The sequence below is a fragment of the Chinchilla lanigera genome, unplaced genomic scaffold (genome assembly GCF_000276665.1).
Source record: "Chinchilla lanigera isolate Chin_1 unplaced genomic scaffold, ChiLan1.0 scaffold00063, whole genome shotgun sequence".
Taxonomy (NCBI): domain Eukaryota; kingdom Metazoa; phylum Chordata; class Mammalia; order Rodentia; family Chinchillidae; genus Chinchilla; species Chinchilla lanigera.
In genome coordinates this window covers 4,385,144-4,406,712 of record NW_004955464.1, presented here as the reverse complement: position 1 = coordinate 4,406,712, position 21,569 = coordinate 4,385,144, and the positions used below count along the sequence as shown (strand labels likewise).

Genomic DNA, 21,569 nt, shown 5'->3' with positions numbered 1-21,569 from the left:
TGCATCATTAATCATGTCACCATGGCACATGATAGAAAGAACATTTACAAATACAGACAGCTACCATGCCACTAGGCAACACAATTTTATGTGACATCATCATATATGTGACAGCTGCCGAGTGGAAGGAAAGAATTCCAGCATCAGGAGGCCTCTAGCTTATAGGAAACATCACAGCACCCCTCAACTTTCCTGATCTGGCCAAAGGACCCCAAGCTGTCCCTTACTGTCCAACAGTGGGACAATATTCAGGCATTTAATTCAGGTTCAGGTATTTAATTCTCCTGACCAGACTTTAAAGAGCCCAGTTACTCTTCCAAGCTGGGTGGGGGTCTGCCCAGACAACACACCCACTGCAGCCTTGTATCTGGCACGCCAGGTGTCCTTACCTAGTAATCCATTTTCCGTCTCAAACACAAATTTGACTCGCTCCACTTGTATGGGATCTTCAATGACCTGTGTGTAAGAACCAAGCTCTGGTAAATGAAGGAAGAAACTGGCGTTGTAGCTAGTGGTGCCCTCTCCACAGTTCCGCTGGGGACTAGGTTAGTTTCTACGTAACGAAACTGAATCCTAAGGGTGTTCTGTCATTGCTACATATCTCAAATTTAAACTAAGACACATTAAATATATTTAAAGACCCACTCATTTTCTATCTATATGTTCCTACAGCAAAAAGCCCATGTGCCTTAGCATGGGTAGCAGAAGCCTTTCACTCCTGGTTTGGGTTTCTTTTGTCAGCTCTGCTCAGTTCCCATTCTTTCCTCTGGTCATTCCAGTCATGACAAGTCACAGGGCTTGCTCCTCAGGAGTCTGATACAGAGCCAGGGCTCTGGGTTAAGGCACTTGGCTCAGCTATTGGCTCTGCCTGGGAGAGGTCAGGCAAATCACTCCACTTTTTTAAGATTTAGTTTCTAATAATATTATATTTTGCTTATTATAACTTTGTTTTGCTTATCACCTTTCTGAAATAGGAAAACACTTTATATAATCAATTACGGTTTCATGGCCATCAAATATTTTAATAGTACACATATGATTAATGGTGTGTAAGATTTGATGAACTGTAAACCCAGCAATTCACTGTGGGGCTAAGCCCAGTAATGTGAACTTGGCAGGACACCTTGGTCCTCAGACCTCTACACTCAACTATCTGTGCACCTACCCAGCTCCCTCATGTCACGGCAAGCGCCAGGAGGCAATTTTATTACTGCTCATATCTAAGTCAGTAATATATGCAGAACAAGACTGCCGTGAAGAGGATTCAGAAAGTGCAGACCGAATAAATGCAAGGCAATAAAAGGACTAATAACTTTCATGTGTAAACACAGATAACTAATGAGTACCTATATATGTGTTTGTTTGTGTTTTTTTTTTCTTCCTTCCTGTACCAGGAATTGAACTCACGACCTTCTGCTTGCCAGGCAAGTGCTTTGCCGCTGAGCTAAATCCCCAGCCCTTGAGTACCTATATATGTGAATCAAGTATTTATGACTTACCAGTATCTCATGGAGCAGTTGGAATGTATTCTTTAACTCATGGGGTGGAGCAGTTTCTAGCTGGTTCTGAAATACAGTATTTTTGGAAAGTATAAAAATTCCTGTAAGTTTTCAGTGGAAACTACACATAGTAGTAATCAACAGTGCTGGATCCACACCCTAGCTGTACCATACCTGGTTGAACTTAGGGAAGTCAACTCCCCTCTCTGGCCTCAGTTTTCTCGAATGCTAAATCTAGGGATGGAAATAAATCTCTTAAGGTTCTCTAAGGAACTCAACACTCCATGATACTTGGCTATGAAATTAGACAGAAACAGGAAAGGGAAGAATCTTAAGTCACTAAAGAGACTCCAGTTATATATATATATATATATATATATATATGAATCATACACACACACACACACACTCTATTTTGCTTTCTAGAATATGCTGTGTAGCTAATACGATGCATATAAGAATGCTGGGGTAAATATGCTTTCAGCCAAGTACATAAAAAAGTCAGCTTATGAAAGAAGAATCTGCTCGTATACACTAACTGAAGAAAGCAAGATTTGTAAAATTCACATTTTGTGCATATATATATGTATAAAATAAATAAATGGTGGGAAGGGCCATTGTGTTGTAACTCCATACTTCCAAGGCGCCAGATCCTAAGTAAGCACTCCACATTGTACCTTACCACACCCTCGCATGCTATTCTTGCAGAGAGAAACACCCGAGGTCATATACTTTGTGTACAGCGTGGACAGGAACTTAATCACCTCTGACATAGGTATGCACACAAAGGCTGAGAGCAAAACAACTTTTGCTCAGAGCCTCAAGACATAATCCATAGTCACCTGCAACTTGTTAACACCACACGTATCATCACTCTAACTCCTGGTGCTGGAAAGAAGGCACGGCAGAATTTCTGTGGTTAGAAACTAGTGTAGACAGCGTGTGTCCAACAGAGAGTGGTTGGAAGGAAACACAGTCATGAGACAATATTGCTCCTTAGGGCAGAGTGGGGAAGAGGGACCAGGATGACCCATAATGATCAAAGTAGACTCTGACCTTGTGTATATGCTTGAAGTTTTCACAAAGAGAAAAGATATATAACCCATGTAAAGAATAAGAAGCAATAAAAACAGCAAGGGTGTACTCTACCTTTCTAGTAATACCAAGGAGGGCAGTAAGCAATGTGTTAGGAGCATAGCCCTGGAGCCATAGTCCTAGGTTCAAAGCCCCATTCTGTCACTGACCAGTGGTGCAACCCTGAGCAAGTTCCTTACTCTATGCCTCAGTTTCTACAACTATAAAGTGGTGATAACAAGAGGATCTACCTCTCTCACTGCGTGAGAATCCAGTGAGTTAAAATATGCAATGCTTGAAGACAGTGTCTAGTGTCTGGTGTCTGCTAGGAGCCAATCTGAATGATAATGATCACTTTCTTTTAGTGCCTCATAGTTACACACTGCTTTAGAAGATGAGCAAACCCTACTTTTGATTCTTAAAACATGATGTGGGGAAACCATGAAAGTGGAAAAGAATTTTGCATAATACTGGTCACCCACAGCATTACTACTGACTATAAAATACTAGTCTTACCTAGTTAAAAACCGAACCCTATGTGAATGTGCATTACTAGGAAGAAAAAGGTTAAGTAGATTATGGTACAAAAAAGAGTGAAACAGACTCAGATAACTTTTAAAGATAATACAAAGTGAAAAAGACAAAACTACTAAAATCCTGATTATGTTAAAATACATGAATTTAAAAGGATATAATAAAAAATAAAGAATGTTCAAGAGTGGGATTATAAGGTCTTCCTTAATTCATTTAAAAAACGTCTTCATTTTTAAAATAGAACACATACTGTTCTCTTTAGTTATTTGGAAAGCAGTGTTACACAAGCGTCCTTCTGCCTGGAAGCGCAGGGTGGGCCTGCTGCAGGCGGAGCCGAGGCCATACCTTAATGAAGTGCAGCATGGTGAAGGAGAAGTGCTCGTTGCAGAAGCAGCAGTACACCACCATCTCCATGAGGGCCAGCAGCGAGCCCGTCAGCTCTCGGAGGGCAAACATGACCTGGCGGTGGACAGTGAAGCGTGAGCACTCCCCATGCCACGGGTAACATTGGTCTATTCTGGCTTTAACCGGAATTTACCCAGATTCAAGAACATCCACACTGCCTCAAAACAGTTTCTAGTCAGACAACTCTGGACAGATTACAGGGTGAGTCTGTCTGGCCTTTTATAGAATTCATTATCACAAAAGTGCGCTTTTTGACTGGAGTCACTTCCATCAATTTTCAAAGGCAAATGAATTGAATAATCACTGGTAGATCCAAAAAAAATAACGTTGTTTAAAAGAAAAAATATGTAGCCCAGCACTGTTGATATAATTTGAAAAGCCAGTATGGTATCCTGTTCACGGGCTCACACACATGTACATCAGGTTTTGGAAGACAGGATTTGGAGGAGGGACTTGGGAGAGGGGAGGCCCCATTCAGGACGGGCTGCACACTCCCACACCTCCAAGGGACAAGCACATGCGCAGTCACAGTTGTAGTATATGGAGTATATGCAGTATACATATACAAGCAGTAGATGTCTAGGACCAAAGACACACAAGAGATTGGGAACTAAACCCTCTACCATGGTCTAGAGGGTAACTAGTTCATGTCTTGGCTGAAGGGACTAGAAGACGATTTTCTTCTACTTTACTGACAGATTGACTGCAGGGCCAAGGATCAAACCCAGGGCCTGCCACATGCTAGGCAAGTCCTCTACCACTAAGCTACATCCTCGGCCCTAATTATGTCTTTTTGACCCAGACATAGGAAAGAATCCTTTTCCTCTTAACTGTACTCACCTGCATAAGAATAACACATAAAATACAGCAACAAGTATTTTTCCTCAACCAGGAGAAAGTAACAAAAAATAAATAGCTCAGGCATCATAAGCATATACCTCCAACAGGTAAGGCTTCCCTTCTGACAGGAACAGCAAAGCTTCTACTTCCTCATGGAGGGGCAGCAGGGGGCTTGAGGGAGCAATGCTGATGGGCGGCCGCTGTTTAAATATGCCAGGAGCTGCAGGAGGTCAAAGAAGTGACACAAAGCAAAGCCCGTCTCACTTGGTGATATTCCATGAAGCAGACCCGCAAGAGTCACACACACAACACTGAGTTCTTACAGCTTGATCCCGCACAGTCTGGTGGGGAAGCCACGCTGCAGCAAGAGAAAATGTTTACTTGTATCCCTTAAAGGGTGCCTTACCTGGCCTGTGAACCCCTAGTGATTCCCACTCAAGACAAACTTCCAAAGAGCTCAAAATACAAGGGTAGTATATAAAAAAAATGCCCAAAGTTTCTACTGGAGGCACGGGGCAAGACGTTTTTGTTCCTCACATGTCCTTGAACAATGGCCAGTACCATCTAGGTTAAAGCAAATTCAACCCATAGAGCAGGAGTTACCTCATTTCTAGAAAAACAAGGATGCAGAGACTGATTTTCTTTTATAAAATCAAGCTCACAAAATCAGCTAGTTTTGTTGTTTTATCTTATTTTTTGTTTTTTGAGACAAGGTCTCAATATATAGTTCAGACTGGCCTTGAATTCCCAGCGATCCTCCTGCCCCAGCCTCCTGAATGTTGGGATTATAAGTGTGTGCTGCCACACCTGGCCAAGTTTATTGTTTTAGATGAATGAGTCAGAGTTCAGGAAGCAAACTTTACCCTACAACTATCTGTCTTTCCCCAGTATCCCTTTAGAGCCAGTAAGCACCCTTCTATCAGAATGATGCTCAGAGGTTTTTTTTCTAGTTTCCTGCCTTTGGGTCACCCTGACCAGAGGACAACTCTACCACAGCCTCTGATCAGGGGTTTCCATTCACACCTGGGCTGTGTTACTTGTTAGCTGTGAGACTCTGGGGAAACTACTAAACCCCTATTTCTTACTTTCCTTTTCTACAGAAAAAATCTCTTTGGTCTGCAGTGGGGATTAAACAATTAACTATAAAAAGGCAGCACACAGAAAACGCTGAACACAGCTGGTCTGCTGTGTCACTGCTGTTACTGTCACAACCAAGCCTTGGAACAAGTAAAAACCTGGTACACACTGATTAGGATACTGGATAACAGGACAGCTTGTGTCTTTGTGACTGTGCTACAAGTGGGTGACAAAACAGGGAATGCATTAAATATACCTTACTAACTTGTATCTGAACACCCTTTTTGTGAAGTTCTTTAACATTTTACCTTAACCCTCTTGTACCTGAATTATGTTTTTAATATTTTCATTTCACAATGATGATCAGAGAGGTCAGTTGGCTTGGTCAAGTTTAAACAACTAGGAAATTTCAACCCATATCTTCCATACTTTCCCCACTACACACTGTATCAGTTGTTTAAATTACTGTGATGAATTTGTGATGAATGAACCCTGTTATAGCCTTTACGCCTAAATTTTTTTTGTTTGTTTTTTTTTCCCCAGTACCGGGAATTGAACTCACGACCTTGTGCTTGCCAGGCAGGTGCTGTGCCGCTGAGCTAAATCCCCAGCCCCTCTTTATGCCTAAGTTTTGAAAAACAAAACAAAGCAAAATAAAACAAAACAAAGCCCCAAGTAAACGACTGACTTGTTTTTTCTCATGGCAAGCTAGTAAAATAGGGTGAAATTTAACAGGAATTACAACAAAAAACATTTAAGCGTTCCTCAGATACCAGACAGTTAAGAAACAAGCAATATCCACTCCACCACAGACGTCAGTACTCTATGCAGACACAGCCAGCCTGTCTTCCTGTTTTGGGCATATGAAGACATAGGAAATCTCACCAACATTCCTTTGGGAAGAGACATCCGAATGCAGAACAAGTAATGCTACTGTATTATGGAGATTCCCAAATTCTCGTGCTTGTGCTGAACTCCAACGGCGTATCTGTCACCAGAGAAGACAGAACACGCATTACTGCTCTGCAGTACTGGGTAGGGGTGGAATTTGCTGGTTCACAAAATAATGGACCGTAATTATTTAATGCCTGTTGTATAAGAGATCAACATACAAACAGCCACAGGTTTTAAGATAATTCGAAAGATTTCCACTGAAACATATTAACTCAGATTCTACAATTAACCCATCCATCCATCCATCCATCCATCCATCCATCTGTATAATTAGGTCCTGGGTGCTCATGACAAGTCAGGCAACTTTCCTGTATTCAGCAGAACAGGAAAACCCACAAGCTTGGAGACTTAAAAAGGCTACTCCTGGCCCTGCCTTGGCACTCACTGTGCTGCAGGAGTGTGGGTATGTTCTCTGTGACTCCACATGTAATGGCCTATGTGCAGCTCCAGGACCCAAAGAGACATGAAGAATGAAAATGTGTTCTACACATGCAAAGTAAGACTAATTTTATACATGCTGAGTTGCAGTGAATTTAAGTAAAATACTAGTGTTAATGGAGTCCCACACAGAGCTTACAGTGAAAATATGATCTCCACACACAACACCCACAGCATGTTACGGTGTCAGGACTTGCTGCGCACAGCTAAAGACTAAGAGCAGCACGGTGAGGTGACAGGAGGCTGAGGGGCCCAGAGTGCAAGTCTCTTGAAACAAAGAAGAAATGCTGCCTGGCAAAGTCGGGCACACCAAGGAAAGGCTCTGGCCTGGAAATCTGCAGTGCTGGGTCCATATCCCCCACTCAACCAACACATTAACTTCAGGACCTTGAAAAAATTGCCCAACATCTTCATGCTTTAGCTCTTGCCTGAGAATGTGGAAGAAACCACCTACTTTACAGAAGTGTGAGTGCCCAATGTCCCACCACAACACAACCAGCGGTGTCTGGTACGTAAGAGGCACTCTCGAAGCTGTACTTAGCATTACTGCATGCTAATGTTCTATGTATTTTATTTATTTATTTATTTTTTGGTTTTGGTTTTTCTCCGGTACTGGGAACCGAACTCACGACCTTGCGCTTGCCAGGCAGGCGCTTTTGCCGCTGAGCTAAATCCCCAGCCCCTATTCTATGTATTTTAAATCTATCACACAAAAGAAATACAGTGATACCTCAGTTGTTGAACTCAATTCACTCCAAATTTGTGTTCAAACACCAATAAGTTCAAAAACTGAACATATTTTCCCTATAAGAAATAATGAAAAACTGGTTCTGAAGCCCAAAAGTTATGCTTATAAATTCATTTTTCCAACACTTTAATAAATTTCAGTGATTTAGTTTTTCTTTTCTTTTTTTCTTTTTGAGACAGGGTTTCATTACGCAGTTCAGGCTGGCTTTGAACTCCTCTACAGTCCAGGCTGGCCTCGAACTCACAGCGACCCTCCTGCCTCAGCCTGAGTGCTGGGATTGCATGCCTGGCCTTGCAGTGATTTCTTTAACTCTGTTCTGGTTTTCAGTTTTCCTCTTAGCTTTACTGCTGATGCCACTAACTTTCTTTGGAGCCATGGTTATATTTTATGCAAATAAAGTGTGAAAAGAGCACAGTGACAGAAGTTTTAATGCACTGACACAAGGACTGTACGTTGTCTAGGCGAGAGCGGTGCTTAGACTGAAGTGTCAGTCCTTTGTGTCCCTGGCATGTGACTCATGCTTGCCATGTACAGGTTTTCTCAAGTCGGATTTTCAGTTTGATTATTGAGCAAAGTTATGAACACTGAGCAGATTTTTTCTGAACTGCGCTGTTCGGGTAGTGGACAGGCAGTCCAAGCTTGGAGCAGTTCGACAACTGAGGTCGCCCTGTATAATGGGTGCGGAAATGCATCAGAACGCGGGTTTCAAACAGGACAGTCACTTGTGGATACCACCAGCCCTTTTATTACACAATCTGCCCTCATCTGACATCATATATCTGCAACATTATGTAGTTTATAACCCACAATTTCTCATTTGAATTCCAACCACCACCAAAAATTTCACAGCCCCTGAGAGAAAGTAGGGGACCCTAATACCTTATTCCTTGAGGAGTTTTGAGCCCTTGCCCTCTCCTACTATGACCCATCCTTCCTCTCCTATGGAACTCGTACCTCACATGGCCACGGATATCCTAGCCAGTCACTTGCACGGGTAACTCTAGCATTAGTCTACAATTCTATGCAAAAGTTTACAAGTAACTGGCCTCCACATAACTTCAAAGCCTAGATACTACTTGTACTAGGACCTTTATGAAAGTGAGGAGAGCCGAAATGAGACTGCAGGCCACACTGCTGCAGCCAGGCCTCAAGCGTTACCTGGCTGTTCTGCCGACTGGCCCCGAGGAGGAAGCTGATCATGTGTCTCAGCGCCGAGTGCCGCAGGAGGAGGTCCCCAGCCCTGATACCTTGCTGCCACAAGACATGGAGGACCACAAATCACACTCAGCCAAACATTTGTTTTAACAAGACAGCTACATAAGGACTTTATGGAGTCAATATATTTTAAAATGTTATAGCAAGTATTTTTTTTTTGGGTGTCGGGAATTGAACTCAGGACCTTGAGCTGGCAGGTGCTATACCACAGAGCTATATCCCTGACCCTAGCAAGTATTTTTAAATTTTAATTTAAATCTGAGCCTCCCATTACTTTACAATGGCTCCCAAATACACGTTAGTTTGTCTTGTTTGTTTGTTTGTGGTATCAGAGTGCTCTACCACTGACCTACACCCCCAGCACCTTTCATATTTTATTCTGGAACACCAGGCTGGGCTTGAACTTGGGATCCTTCTGCCTCAGCCTCCCAAGTAGCTGGAATTACAGGCATGCACCAATATTCCCAGTTTAACCATGTAAACAAACTTCAACTGCTATCCACGCATAAACAAGTTTGTCTGCATCAGAATTCTTACAAGTACTCTAACTCACTAATTTAATTTTCTAAGATCAAACACTCACAAAGCCGTATTACACAGAACATATAATAACCAGTCTATAATTTTTCCATGCATAATATTTCTTTAGATAATAAATCTGCTGTATGAGGAAAAGATATTAGAAGAAAGTCTTTTACCTTTTGGACAAAGGTGTTGAACAAGAAAAAGTACTGAGCACAGTTTTTGCAATTTTCGGGGACATCTTTATCCAGAAGAGCAAGTAGTACTTCTAGTAACTGATGAAGGCTTTTTAACTGCTTAGAGGAAAAGAAAATTACACAAAGAAAAACAACATAAAACAGTTATAACAGGATTCCTCTGAAGTAAACCACCATAAGGACAAAAGGAAATTGATATAAACAGTCTTATATTCCGATGGATTTATGCTTTGAAGAGCAAAAACAGAATTATCAGTTTTACTGTCCAGAGGAAAACTGGCTCTACAGTAATAAAAAAAAGCCTACTTTTGTTTTCTGTTTCCAATAGCTGTACTGCCTAACAGCCACATCTCTCCAGAGGAACTCCCCTCTCTCAAAAGGCCTGGTGTCCTGGGGAGACGAACTTCCGCATCCCTCCCTCCACTACGCTGCTTCCTCCCATGGTCACAGACGCAAAGAAGAAAAACACAGACACAGGCAGAGGGGCTGGAACCAAGCCAATGGAGCAAATGGAGAGCAACAGCCTGACAGCATGACACGGCAATACCGACTCAACTGGGAACTTACTTGGAAGCCCGCTGACGCCTCATGGAAAGCTTTGAAAAACATTTTATTTGTTTAGAAACCGTTTTGGTTATGACATTGCTTCTTCTTTCCCTCCCACCCCAAATGTTTTTTGACAAGGCCCTCGAAATTTATTTGTGAGCTGAGTATCAAGACCAGCCTTCCTACTCTCATGCTTTCATTCCTCTGAAGATAGTACTCAAAGACTTCTGAAGTACTCCCACCCATCCTATCGTACCCATTATGAATCGAGGAAAATTTAGCATTTACATAGCCCTTTGTTTTCAGTAAGGAAAGTATAAAGCAGGGCAGGGGAGAGGAAGAGGCATTTCCATTATGGGGGAAAATCAACATGAAGGTACATGAAGTGGGACGAATTGGGTATGAAATAGAACCTCCTCAGGCTGTGGCTCCCACCCTGTCATCTGCTGTCCGCCTTTAGAGGCTGGTAGGCTGTGGTGCCTGAGCCCACCTGCAGGGAGACTGCACTAGCTCTACTTTTTGCCGTAGTTTGGGCGGATCCTGGGGAGGAAGCGGGAGAGTAAGGCGGTCCTTATGTTAAGGATTCTTGATGCAGCTTAGCGAACAGGGGAATCTCAGAGCAATGGTATTCAAACTGTGCTAAGCAGCTCCCAAACACTGACTTTAGAATATTCTGTGTTCAGGTAATGTTTGAAGAGCATTTCTGTCATCAAGCTAAAGCAAAAACGTTGCCTTAGAGTAACCCTCAACTGCTTGCTCCCTGGAGTCTAGAGGTCTTTTTGACCTTCTGCTCACTTCTAGACTGAGTAAAGCTCCTGAGCTTGTCTAGTCTAACAGTGTACCCTGGGTCCAGCAATGCCACAGGTACTAAATTCTCGGCACCTAGCACTGAATCTACATCAACATCCTCCTCAAGGGATCTGCTCAAGATTGTATGGCAAAGCCAACAACTGAATCCGAAGCAGCAATTCATAGAATTTGCATTTAGTTCAATGAGACACACCACTGCCAGCCAATGCTTGTAAGAAGCCAATTTGTCCTGAAAACATTTTTCAAAGTTTTCCATATAGTGTCAGCTGTTTGAAACAGCAAACTTGGGAAGTAACTCTGTGTTTGCCAGGACTTAGTAACAGATTGACTAATCAGATTTATACTGTACGCCATTTATGTTAGTAAGACTTAAAATCTTTGGAGACCAAAGATAAGAGTGAACACCACGGTTTGTTTTAACGTGTATATGTGGGACTGTAAACCAGAGAATATGGTGCAGAAGTAGGGTTAGAAAGAGACAAAATTCAGAGGAACAGAGATGAAGCTTAGGGAATAACAGAGACCCAGGAACTACACTGGCCAGTTCCTTACATGAACACCACAACCTGGTCTGGCTGCCAACCGCAGGTTTAGGTGTGGAAACAGTGCAGGGGAATGAGAACGCCAGAGCAGAGGTGGTACACAGCGTCCAGACCAGTGTTCAGACTCAAGTCAGCCCTGTTCAGAGACCCTACACTGATTCTCAACAGAGGACTCTGACCAGCTGCTGTGAAGCAAGACCTGAAGCAGACCAGACCTTCTTGCTTGCCCTGGTTTCTGGACCTTGAGAAGGGTCAGAATGCTTTCCTCAGGCGTATTTTACAAAGTTCACAGGAGGCGTGCAGTACGTGACAGGATGCCCAGTCTCTAATATTAGGCTCTCTTTCAAATTACATGCAATTGTGAACACCCAGTAAGAGCAGAATATGTCATAAAGTTATAAAAATGAGACTGACCTTATCCTGATAAAACAAGGCACTGTCTAAGGTTTTCTCCAGAATGGTGGCCACAGCAACTCGTACTTCTCTCACGCTGCACTCCAACAAGAAAATCCTACAATAAAGGAGAAATACGATGTGAAGGAAGAAAATGACAGCACCTGTAACCCGGACCTGCCGGCACAGCTGCCACCTGCCAGTCACGTGGCACCGTGACGCAGAGGTGCGAGCTCGCGTCTCCAGATCGTGTTGGTGCTCAATGGAAGGCAAGGGGGCTTGGGGAACCCTCTCTCCACTTAGTCTCGCTAGTGCTGCATGAGCCAGGTGGACGAGGCGTGGCTCAGACCCACCAGCCTCCACCTGGCAAATGTGAAACATTCTACGTTCACAGGCAGCGCTGCAGAGGTCCAGGGTCCAGGGATTCCATCTCCTCACCCCCAAAATGGGAATAAAGAAAGCCGTCGTGGGGCAAAGCAGTCTTGACAACTGGAAGAGTCCTAAGAGATGCAAAACACAGGCCAGTATGGACCTCATGGATCCGTATCTGTACAAACCCAATGGTGAAATGATTATCTCTGAGATGTCTGGGAATAAAATGATATAAAGGAATTATTCATTTTGTCTAGTGTGATAATGATAAATTGCTTATGTAGTTTTAAAGACTTTACTTGACAGACACATGCTGAAAATTTTATAGTGAATCTTACACATGCTGAAATTTAATTTAAAATAGAACAGGAAAGTACATTATGTGTGTTTTTGTATGTGAGAGAACTGGGCAAGAACAGCAAAATGTTGACAATTTGAGTTGGGGAATGGCTACATGAGAATTCATTATTCTGTCTAGTTTTGTATACATTTAAAAATTTCCACAAGTGAAGTTTCTTCCCAGATGTAAAAATGGTATACATGCTTATAATCTTAGCTACTTGGGAAGCTGAGGCAGGAGGATCCCAAGTTCAAGGCCAGCCTGAGGAACTGAGAACTTGTTTCAAAATAAACTCAGTGGTAGAATGTGAGGCCCTGGTTTCAATCCCCAATGCTGGGTGGGGAATGTGTGTGTCAAGTACCCTTCATATTAGTAATTTTAGTCTCTTTAGATCAATTTTCAAGCAATAGTTTTAATTTTTTACAACTAAAACTACATTTTAAAAACTGCCTAAAACCAGGAGTACACTGAGGTGGTAGTTTAACAGACAACAACACCCTTTTCTTCTTCATTTTGGTGGTACTAGGGAACAAATCCAGGGGCTTTCTAACACTGAGCTGTGTCCCTAGCCCTTTTATTTTTTGAGGCATGGTCTTGTGATCCTCTTGCCTCGGTGCGAGCCCCCATACCAAGCTCCCCCTTCATTTTTATAGTTACTAAAATAGTAGTACAGGTTGAGTATCTTTAATCCAAAATGCAACAAAATCTGTAATGTTCTGAGTGGCAACATGATGCCACAAGTGAAAAATTCCACACCATGAAACTATTTCATGCAGAAAATGATTAACAATACTGTATAAAGTGACCTTTGTGCTATTGTATACAGATATTTCAAACTCTAAAATAATCTGAAAAACTTCTGGTTGCATTTTGGTAAGGGTTACTCAACATTTTCCAGTATATTTTTTAGGTATAACAATAACAACCTCAGATGTCTTCAAGGCTCTAAAGAAGTAAGTAAACAGAGAAAAAAGATTATTAATTCCTTGAACATATGAACACATAGCAATTGACAGTGATAAGTAATTAGTCCTTATAAAGAATAGGTAATTCCCTAGATTTCTGACCATCTGGAATATGAAGAAAACAAAACGTCCAACTAAAGGAAGACGGTTTCTCAGGAGATACTCAAAAGCATGCCTGCTATGATAGAAGGGAACGAATGAAGTGTTTGCTCTGCTCCTTCCACTTTTTTTTTTTTTTTTGGTTTTTCTCTGGCACTGGGAACCAAACTCACGACCTTGCGCTTGCCAGGCAGGCGCTTTGCCACTGAGCTAAATCCCCAGGCCCTCTGCTCCTTCCAAATGTTCATCATCTATGGCATCTAATGTGTAGCTCAGTTCTATACTGACAAATTTTGCAGCTGACTGGCAAAATGGGTGAAAGATTATCTCTACTGCTAAAGGATCAAGCACATAATACTTCAAAGGCTTGGTTTCTGCCTGCAAGAAGCTGCAGATTAGTGGAGGCAACAGGAAAAACCACAGGGAGTAGACCAACAGGGCAAACCTACCACAGACAGGACTCAGAAGCAGTCTCTGACAAAGTGTTAGCTAAGCTGACATCTGACAGAGCAGAAGGCACTTACTATGCAGAAGGGAGGGAACAATGCTCCAGACAGAAGGAGTAACAGGTGCCAGGGGCTTTAGGCAGGAAATAAGCTCAATGTGTTCTGTGAACCAATAAGCCAGGATGGCTAAATCTTGATACTCTAGGAAGTTAATATAAGGTAAGCCTGGAAGGTCAAAGACTAGATACAGTAAAGTCTTGTGAATTATGGTGAAAATTTTAGACTTTATCATAGTGCAATGGGAATCTACTGAGCAAGTCTACAGTAGAAAAGTAAAGTCACTTAACTTGCTTCAGAAAGTATACTTTGGTTGCTGAGTGAAGATAGCTCAGAGGAAGGAGAGCCATCAAGTAGGCAAAGGAGGGGCTGGGGATTTAGCTCAGCGGCACAGCGCCTGCCTGGCAAGCGCAAGGTTGTGAGTTCGATTCCCGGTACCAGAGAAAAACCAAAAAAACAAACAAACAAAAAAAAACAAAAAACAAAGTAGGCAAAGGAATGCCTGCAGCTAAGATGGAGAGAAAAGACAGAAGGATTAAGAGCACCGATGAAGGCTGGATCCACTCAGTGGTAGAGTGCTTGCTCAGGACACAGAGGCCCTATGCTCAATCTCTAGAACTGCCGCCCCCAAAAATAGAAAGAAAAGTTTTTGATCAGACCTCTAACATCACCAGACTGTAGCTGCCTAGTGGAAAGGGATTTGATTTCTGAGTTTCCTATCGTGTGTTCTAGTTGGGAGAACATAGAACACATTGGTATGATGACGGAAGTGACCTAGAAGGGAAAGATGCAAGAATGAGTTGATAATTCAAGAGCCAACTTGCGTGAGAAGGCCTACACATACAGAGATTCATTCTGAGAGGAGAGAAAACGTTTCCTCCCTAATCAAAGGAGGGAAGCGGGGGCTGGGAACAGACTGGCAGGCGCGTGAACCTTGGGACAAGGGTCACCGGGTGATCTACCCTCTCAGAGAAGCCTGAGGCCCAGTCATTAAGAAGAAGTGGGATGAATTAACACAGGAAACTGAAGGCTAAGGCAGAGGGAACAGAACACCATCTCACCGACACTGGAGGTACTTGCTGTGCTCAACTCAACAAGGAAAAGTGATGCTGGCTGAATGGCGACCAACAGTAACGTGAGAATATTCAGTGTCTGCAGCATTGTGAATTCTAGTAAATTAGTTTTTAAAATCACAGGTACATGGGTAAAGTACTGTCAGGTAATGTGCTTTCAGCAGATGTTTGAACAATAACTTTCAGCCAGAATTCAAACACAGACAATAAGTGGACAGTGTGGTAACCCCAGACTGCCTATTCACCTGTCACTACTTCAAGTCCCCAGGAGGACAGGCATCCTCCTCTGGGCCGCAGCAGGACTCACACCTGTGAACACTGGGCCACCTGCCTCACACATTCTCCTTACACGCACTGAATGGGACCTGAGTCATCCCCACCGCTGCAGTGAAGGGAGCTGGGAACGGACCCCAGTCAGAAAGGTAACGTCAAGGTGAGACTCTTTCAAATCACAGGAAGAGATTTCTTTTAATTAAAAAATCTTGGTACTTACTTTATCAATTCTCGTCCTTCAGAACTAATAAAGTATTCAACAAGCCACTGGCAAGCATCAAAACTTTTTGAGAGTAATGCTTCGATGGTAGCAATCCATTCTTCAGTGTCCACCCTTTTTACAAAGCAAAGAGCAATGTTAGGGCCCAGCAAATGACCTCACAGTGCCTGCCCATCTGATTGTCTATCTGCCCATCGAGCTGTGGTGGGCAGTGGGGACGGTAAGCTAAATATTCACTGATGACTCACTTCCATGGCTCAGTGTACCCGGAAGTCGGTTCCCTCCATCCTTTGAGGGTTACCTGTGTGACTGTTCTCTTCCCTCCAGTCCCCATACATGCATAAAGCAGCTTAAATTTTGGACTTCAGTTTTTAACTCTACATCTTCATCAAACAATTTTTACTGGAAAAAATGGTCTGATTTATAGCATTTTGTTTGGCACAATTAATTCACACTCATAAAATGTTCATGTGCAGAACAGCTTACATCAAGATTTTTATACAGTATTGCTACAACTATTAATATCCTGCTTTATGGAATATAAATATTTAGGCAGAAAAAAGTGACATGACTATATTATTCATCACCTTATATGACTCTCAAGTCCCTCACTGCTCAAAAATGGCAAGAAATAGTGTGTAATGTGTAGACATCACATGCAAATTTCATGAATAAAAGTACTCAAACTCCCCTAGGTAGTCCTATGCAGACATTAAAGAAGCACATCCTGTCTTCTTTTTCAGTGAAGTAATAAAGCCAGGTCACACATAAAAATGAAGCTGCCAATGTATCAGTGCTCTTCTCAAGAGTGTGAGTACAAAATTTTCCCTAACGCCTGTCCGAAACCCATGGACAAGCGAGAAAAGACTCAGAACTCAATGACCTACAGGGAAGCTCCTAGTCTCCTCACCCTGAGTCTGACCTTAGGTATATCTCACAAACCACGGCTCAGCTCTCGTCATCCGTCACTCATTTATTCACGGAACAATTACTTACCCAGAACCTACGAGCCAGGTGCTGGAGATAAAAGCCAGTGATGAGTTAAGATGCAGTGTACCTCACTAAATGTGCTCCAGGTCAAAACCCCTTGGCTTTCCCACTAAACAAATCCAAGCTCCCTCCTCTGGCACTCTGGGTGCTTTACAAATTCCAGAGCAGATATTCGGGCTCAGCTCATGGAGTCCCTTACAAGTACTATAAAAGTGAAGCTCTAGTCATTCATGGTCCCTGAGGTGCGTCTTCATGGGCTATTCAGGCGCCTCCCTTGCACCTCGAAGTATCCTTCTACATTTCTCTGTTTTTACTTTTTGAAATCCTCAGGAAGCACCAATGCCTTCCTTTAAAGTTACCCTAGCCCCACATTTGCATATGCTTTGTACATTTCCCGAAGATGTACGAATTTACACCTTGCATCAGTTACTTCTTGTTTTTATGTACCCTTCCCATTAGATTAAAAGTTTCTTAAAGACCGTATCTCGGCCACCTGACGATATAGTCACCTTTAAAATATTTTTAAGGGCTGGGGATGTAGTCAGCATTGCAGCACCTGCCTGGCAAGTGTGAGGCTCTGAGTTTGATCCCCAGTACCAAGAAAAAAAGATTTTTTTAAAAGTTGAATTTGTAAATTGTCCCTTTGGTCACAACAAACCACCAAAACATACCTGAGTTTCTTCTTTGTCCGAAGGTAAGTTTGGAAAAGGAACTGAACGGCAAGCTGCAAGCTCGCCTTCGCCATGCAGGGGTAATACGGGTGCTTCAACTTGGTCTGAGGGAGAAGAAGAGGGCGTCTGCTTTTCAGAGAAGCTTTATAGATCATTTATTAACTGACTAATGACATATATGGTACAGTTAAATACTAAGAAAAATACGGCCACTTCTTGATAGAAAATATTCCATTTCAATTTTTAGAACACTTAAGAGAAGATAGCCTCTTCAATTTCAAATTAAGTATCAAAATAGAGCCTGTGAGCCACAGGATGTTAAGTAATCAAGAAACTAGAAACAAATTTTCCCCTTTCGGTAGAGTGTAATAATGGTACTCAAGAAAGAAGTATTTGAGAGTTAATCTTGAGTTCAACAACATGTGATTACAAATTAGAAAAATGTCATCTTTACAAAGCTCAATATGCACTGGTATAACCTTTGGCTGTTCACTCGCATAGCCCTTCTCGGATTCTTTACAAAACCTAAACAAGGGCACTTTACAAATGTAGCTGTAGCTCAGATTACCAGACATAAGCATGCATAACTGATCAAAATATAAAAAAATTTAAGCATTGACTGTTCAATAAACCACCAGACATCAGCAGTACAGTTACCCTAGCTATCCTTCTATATACATATATATATGTATTTTGCCTTCCTTCTTTCCTTTTCTTCTTTCCCTCATCCCAGTTGTTCCTTCCTTTGAGCAGTTTCTTTCCCTTTTACAATACCTATTCTACGTTTTGAGTTTTATTTACTCTTTCAGATTCTTACACTAGGGAGACAACATGATGTTTACACGTGTGGGTCCAATGTATTTCATCTATGAGTATGGTCTCTAGTTGCATCCATTTACCTATAAAAGCCTCAAGTTAATCTTTTTTATAGCTGAGTAATACTCCATTGTGTAAAAATACATCTTGTTTATCCATTCCTCAGTTGATGGGCATTTGGGTTGTTTCCAAGAAGACAACAATATACAATATAACAACCGTTGGTGAATCCCTACCACCCTGTCTAGTGAAGCTCTGCATAGTCTCTAATTTTTATTATTATTATTATTTTTTTATTCTCTTGAACAGTTAGATCAGTCTTTCATTCCTACATCTGGTAATCTGAGCAACTTTGTTGAAGATAACAGTATGTAATATAACAATCACTGTTAATTCTGATCATTTTGTTTTGGGAAATTTAGTTCTTTACTTTTATCATTTTTAATGTTCTCGCTTTGTTTGTGTATGTCTGTGATGTTAGTAGTTTGTTACTGTTCTTTTTTTTACTATTCTCTTTAAAATAAATTAAAAAAATAAAAAATAAAAGCTAGTAACTAACATCATATGCAACAGTAAAAAGCTAAAAGCTTTCTCTCCAATATCAGAAACAAGGTACCAATCAGACCACTCCTATTCACACACACACAAAAAATAAATAAAAATAAAAATGTAGCTATGGAAACTCACAGCCCCTGACAATCTGTAGGATCCGATAGTCTGAATGCTGCCTGCACTTCTGTATCACGTAGTAGGCGACACATTCCTGGGGAGCTTTTTGCATTTAACCTGAATGCTAAATGCTAACAACTACGTGGGAGGATGTCACTGGATGCACTAGCTGAAAGGTATTTAACTATAATCCTCATTTTTAAGTAACAATACAGTCCAGGTGTGGTGATGCATGACTGTAATACCAGAACTTGGGAAGCTGAGGCAGGAGCACTGTCACAAGTTCAAGCTAGCCTGGGCTGCATAGTGAGTTCAAGACCAGCCTGAACTACACAGCAAAGACTCTGTTTCCAAGAAAAAAAAGGAACAATACAACCAGTTACTTACAGCATTCAATGAAGCTAAAGACAAAACAAAACTGAAATAATCGCTACTGTAAACATCTCTATTTTTCATAAACTTGAGGTTTTCATCTCTCACCATCTAGAAAAGAAAATCAGCAATTATTTTTGAGAAACAAGGTAAAACAGTATATATATTTTTATTAAAATGTTGAGGAAAAAAGGTTTATAAAACTGAATAATAGGTAATAATTTCCTTCTTTTAAGTGTTGAATTTTGAAAGTGACAGAAAAATCTTCCTTTCAAAGGTAACAAGCTGTAGAAAGGTGAATGACCATTTATGAACAAACCCTTTCACCAAATGTAGGAAAGGTGCCATGGGAAGGATAAGGACAAACCTGACATTCAGAAATCAACCTGTATGTCTAAACTGTACCAGTAAACTACCACAGAAAAACAGAACAAAAACCTAACAGCAGGGCCTCCCCACGCATCTGCAACTCCACACCTCCCTGTGTCACATGGCCTAATTTTCTTTCTTAATGAAAGACTGTACATGTTTTTTCAAATTCTCTGGTTCTGGCTTTTTTTTCTAGTACCAGGAATCAAACTCACGATATTGCACTTACCAGGCAGGCGCTGTGCCACTGAGCTAAATCCCCAGCCCCTAAATTCTCTGGTTCTGGTTATTTAGCTTTTGTTTACTTAGTGAAAAAACTGTGGACCAGGGAACTGGGCAGTTCTCAATGTAAACCCTTGCTTTGCGACACTGTCAAGCCATCCCCACTTTTCTGAGCCTTAGATTTTCCATTTGAAAAATGAGAGTAAAACTTGCTACTCTACAAATCTTTTAAGAATCAGAGTTTTATTTAAAATCTGTAACGCAGAGCAACTATTCAATAAATACTGGTCACCACTGTCACAGTAGCCTTATGTAAAGACTATGATCATTAACTTGGTTTTCTCTCCAGATTAAAATAAGCTAATTTCCACTGGCTGTGGCACTCACTCTGTAGCCACTGTGACCTGGCACAAAAGCCTGGTAAAACCGGCAGGGTTGAGAAACTGGTGTAGGAGGTACAGTGAACTGAGGAGATCCCCAGAAAACTCTGGACCTACACAGATTATCTGTAGGTCTTTCTTCCTTGGAACTATTTCTGTAGTTCTAACCTGGTATATTCGAGCTGGCATTTTCTCCACAAATAGTCCTTTCTTCTCGCCCTTTTTAACCAGCTTGGTCAGAATAGAGAGCCGGTCATTGTTGGGCCGATGGGGTCGAGGAGATGACTGAGGTGAAATCTCTGGTGAAGACGGAGCTGACCTGAGAGATGGAATCAGAAAGCTGTCTAGGATTAAGTGATTATTGCTGTAGGAGTTACTGAAACTGGCCAACTCATTAAGAGGGTTTTAAAATTACATATACATTGTATACTTTCCCAATCCTATATATTACAAAGCAAATTCGCTGACAAGAGAACCTTAGAAAAACAACCTTCTGTCTGTTGACAGTAATATACTTTGGACATCAAATGTAATCAATATATGTTGCTAAAATGTTTTAAAAATCTCAATTCTGGAATCAAATAACATGTATGTTTCTAAACACAAAATAACTTCTTGCTAAGAAATAATGTCCAGGCAGCAATATAAAAGAAAAAAGATTATTTACTTTCTTTTCAGAATATTTTCCAGAATTTTCCCTAGCTTAGCTAATTCTATTTATTGCCCAAACAGTACATTCTCAAAGATCACAATATCACCTACTGAAGTCACAAAGTAAATGACACAGAAGGGAACTTACAGAGAGAGATCCTCAGCTTCCTGCCTTACAACACTGACTCGACTTTTCTTTGGCAATACTGGAGAGTTTTGATCAGATACCCTTTGGTAGAAGAGCATATAGGCATTCCAGTATCTTCGACGCACATCAGTGTATGGGTTTGCTGTTTTATGGCAAGACAGTAAGAAGTAAGTCTTTGTAAGTGAAGAAAGTTTTCTGACAAGCTAAAGCCAAGAGCCCATAAACCCAGCAAAGAATTACATACTAAATTTGTTAAGTGCAAAGTATAAGTAAAATATGGTTCTTTTTACAGTACTGTTTAGAATGGAAGGCAGGGTTATTCCAGTTCTTGCTACAATTAGATCACTTTCTTGGGAGGTAAGAATGGACAGGGACTAAGGGAAACAAGGCAAATACCCGGGGGAATCCAAATAAGCAGAAGAAGCAACACGTAAAAATGTTCTGTGAGGGGCTGGGGACTTAGCTCAGCGGCAAAAGCACCTGCCTGGCAAGTGCAAGGTCGTGAGTTCGGTTCCCGGTACCGGAGAAAAACCAAAAAAAAGAAAACTGTGAGAGAGAAAAAGTCTCCCAACTCACCATAAATGCTGATCACACAATTAAAAAGGGAAAGCATTTTAGAAAAAGAGGAAAAAGCTGACTTGG

General features: G+C 41.5%; 1 protein-coding gene across 3 annotated transcripts in view; it reads right to left on the bottom strand.

The window, feature by feature from the left end:
- Usp24 (ubiquitin specific peptidase 24) overlaps nt 1-21,569 on the bottom strand; it is a 150,542-nt gene that overhangs the window by 16,897 nt on the left and 112,076 nt on the right. For all 3 annotated transcript variants that reach the window (XM_005398504.2, XM_013521671.1, XM_013521672.1), the window contains 13 exons: nt 20,928-21,069; nt 20,297-20,447; nt 19,173-19,268; nt 17,301-17,404; nt 15,640-15,753; nt 11,816-11,912; nt 9,483-9,599; nt 8,728-8,820; nt 6,315-6,417; nt 4,451-4,572; nt 3,453-3,566; nt 1,500-1,565; nt 390-456 (listed from right to left, as the gene is read on the bottom strand). In XM_005398504.2, coding sequence (XP_005398561.1) covers nt 390-456; nt 1,500-1,565; nt 3,453-3,566; nt 4,451-4,572; nt 6,315-6,417; nt 8,728-8,820; nt 9,483-9,599; nt 11,816-11,912; nt 15,640-15,753; nt 17,301-17,404; nt 19,173-19,268; nt 20,297-20,447; nt 20,928-21,069 — 1,386 coding nt within the window. The remainder of the gene's footprint in view (nt 1-389; nt 457-1,499; nt 1,566-3,452; nt 3,567-4,450; nt 4,573-6,314; nt 6,418-8,727; nt 8,821-9,482; nt 9,600-11,815; nt 11,913-15,639; nt 15,754-17,300; nt 17,405-19,172; nt 19,269-20,296; nt 20,448-20,927; nt 21,070-21,569) is intronic.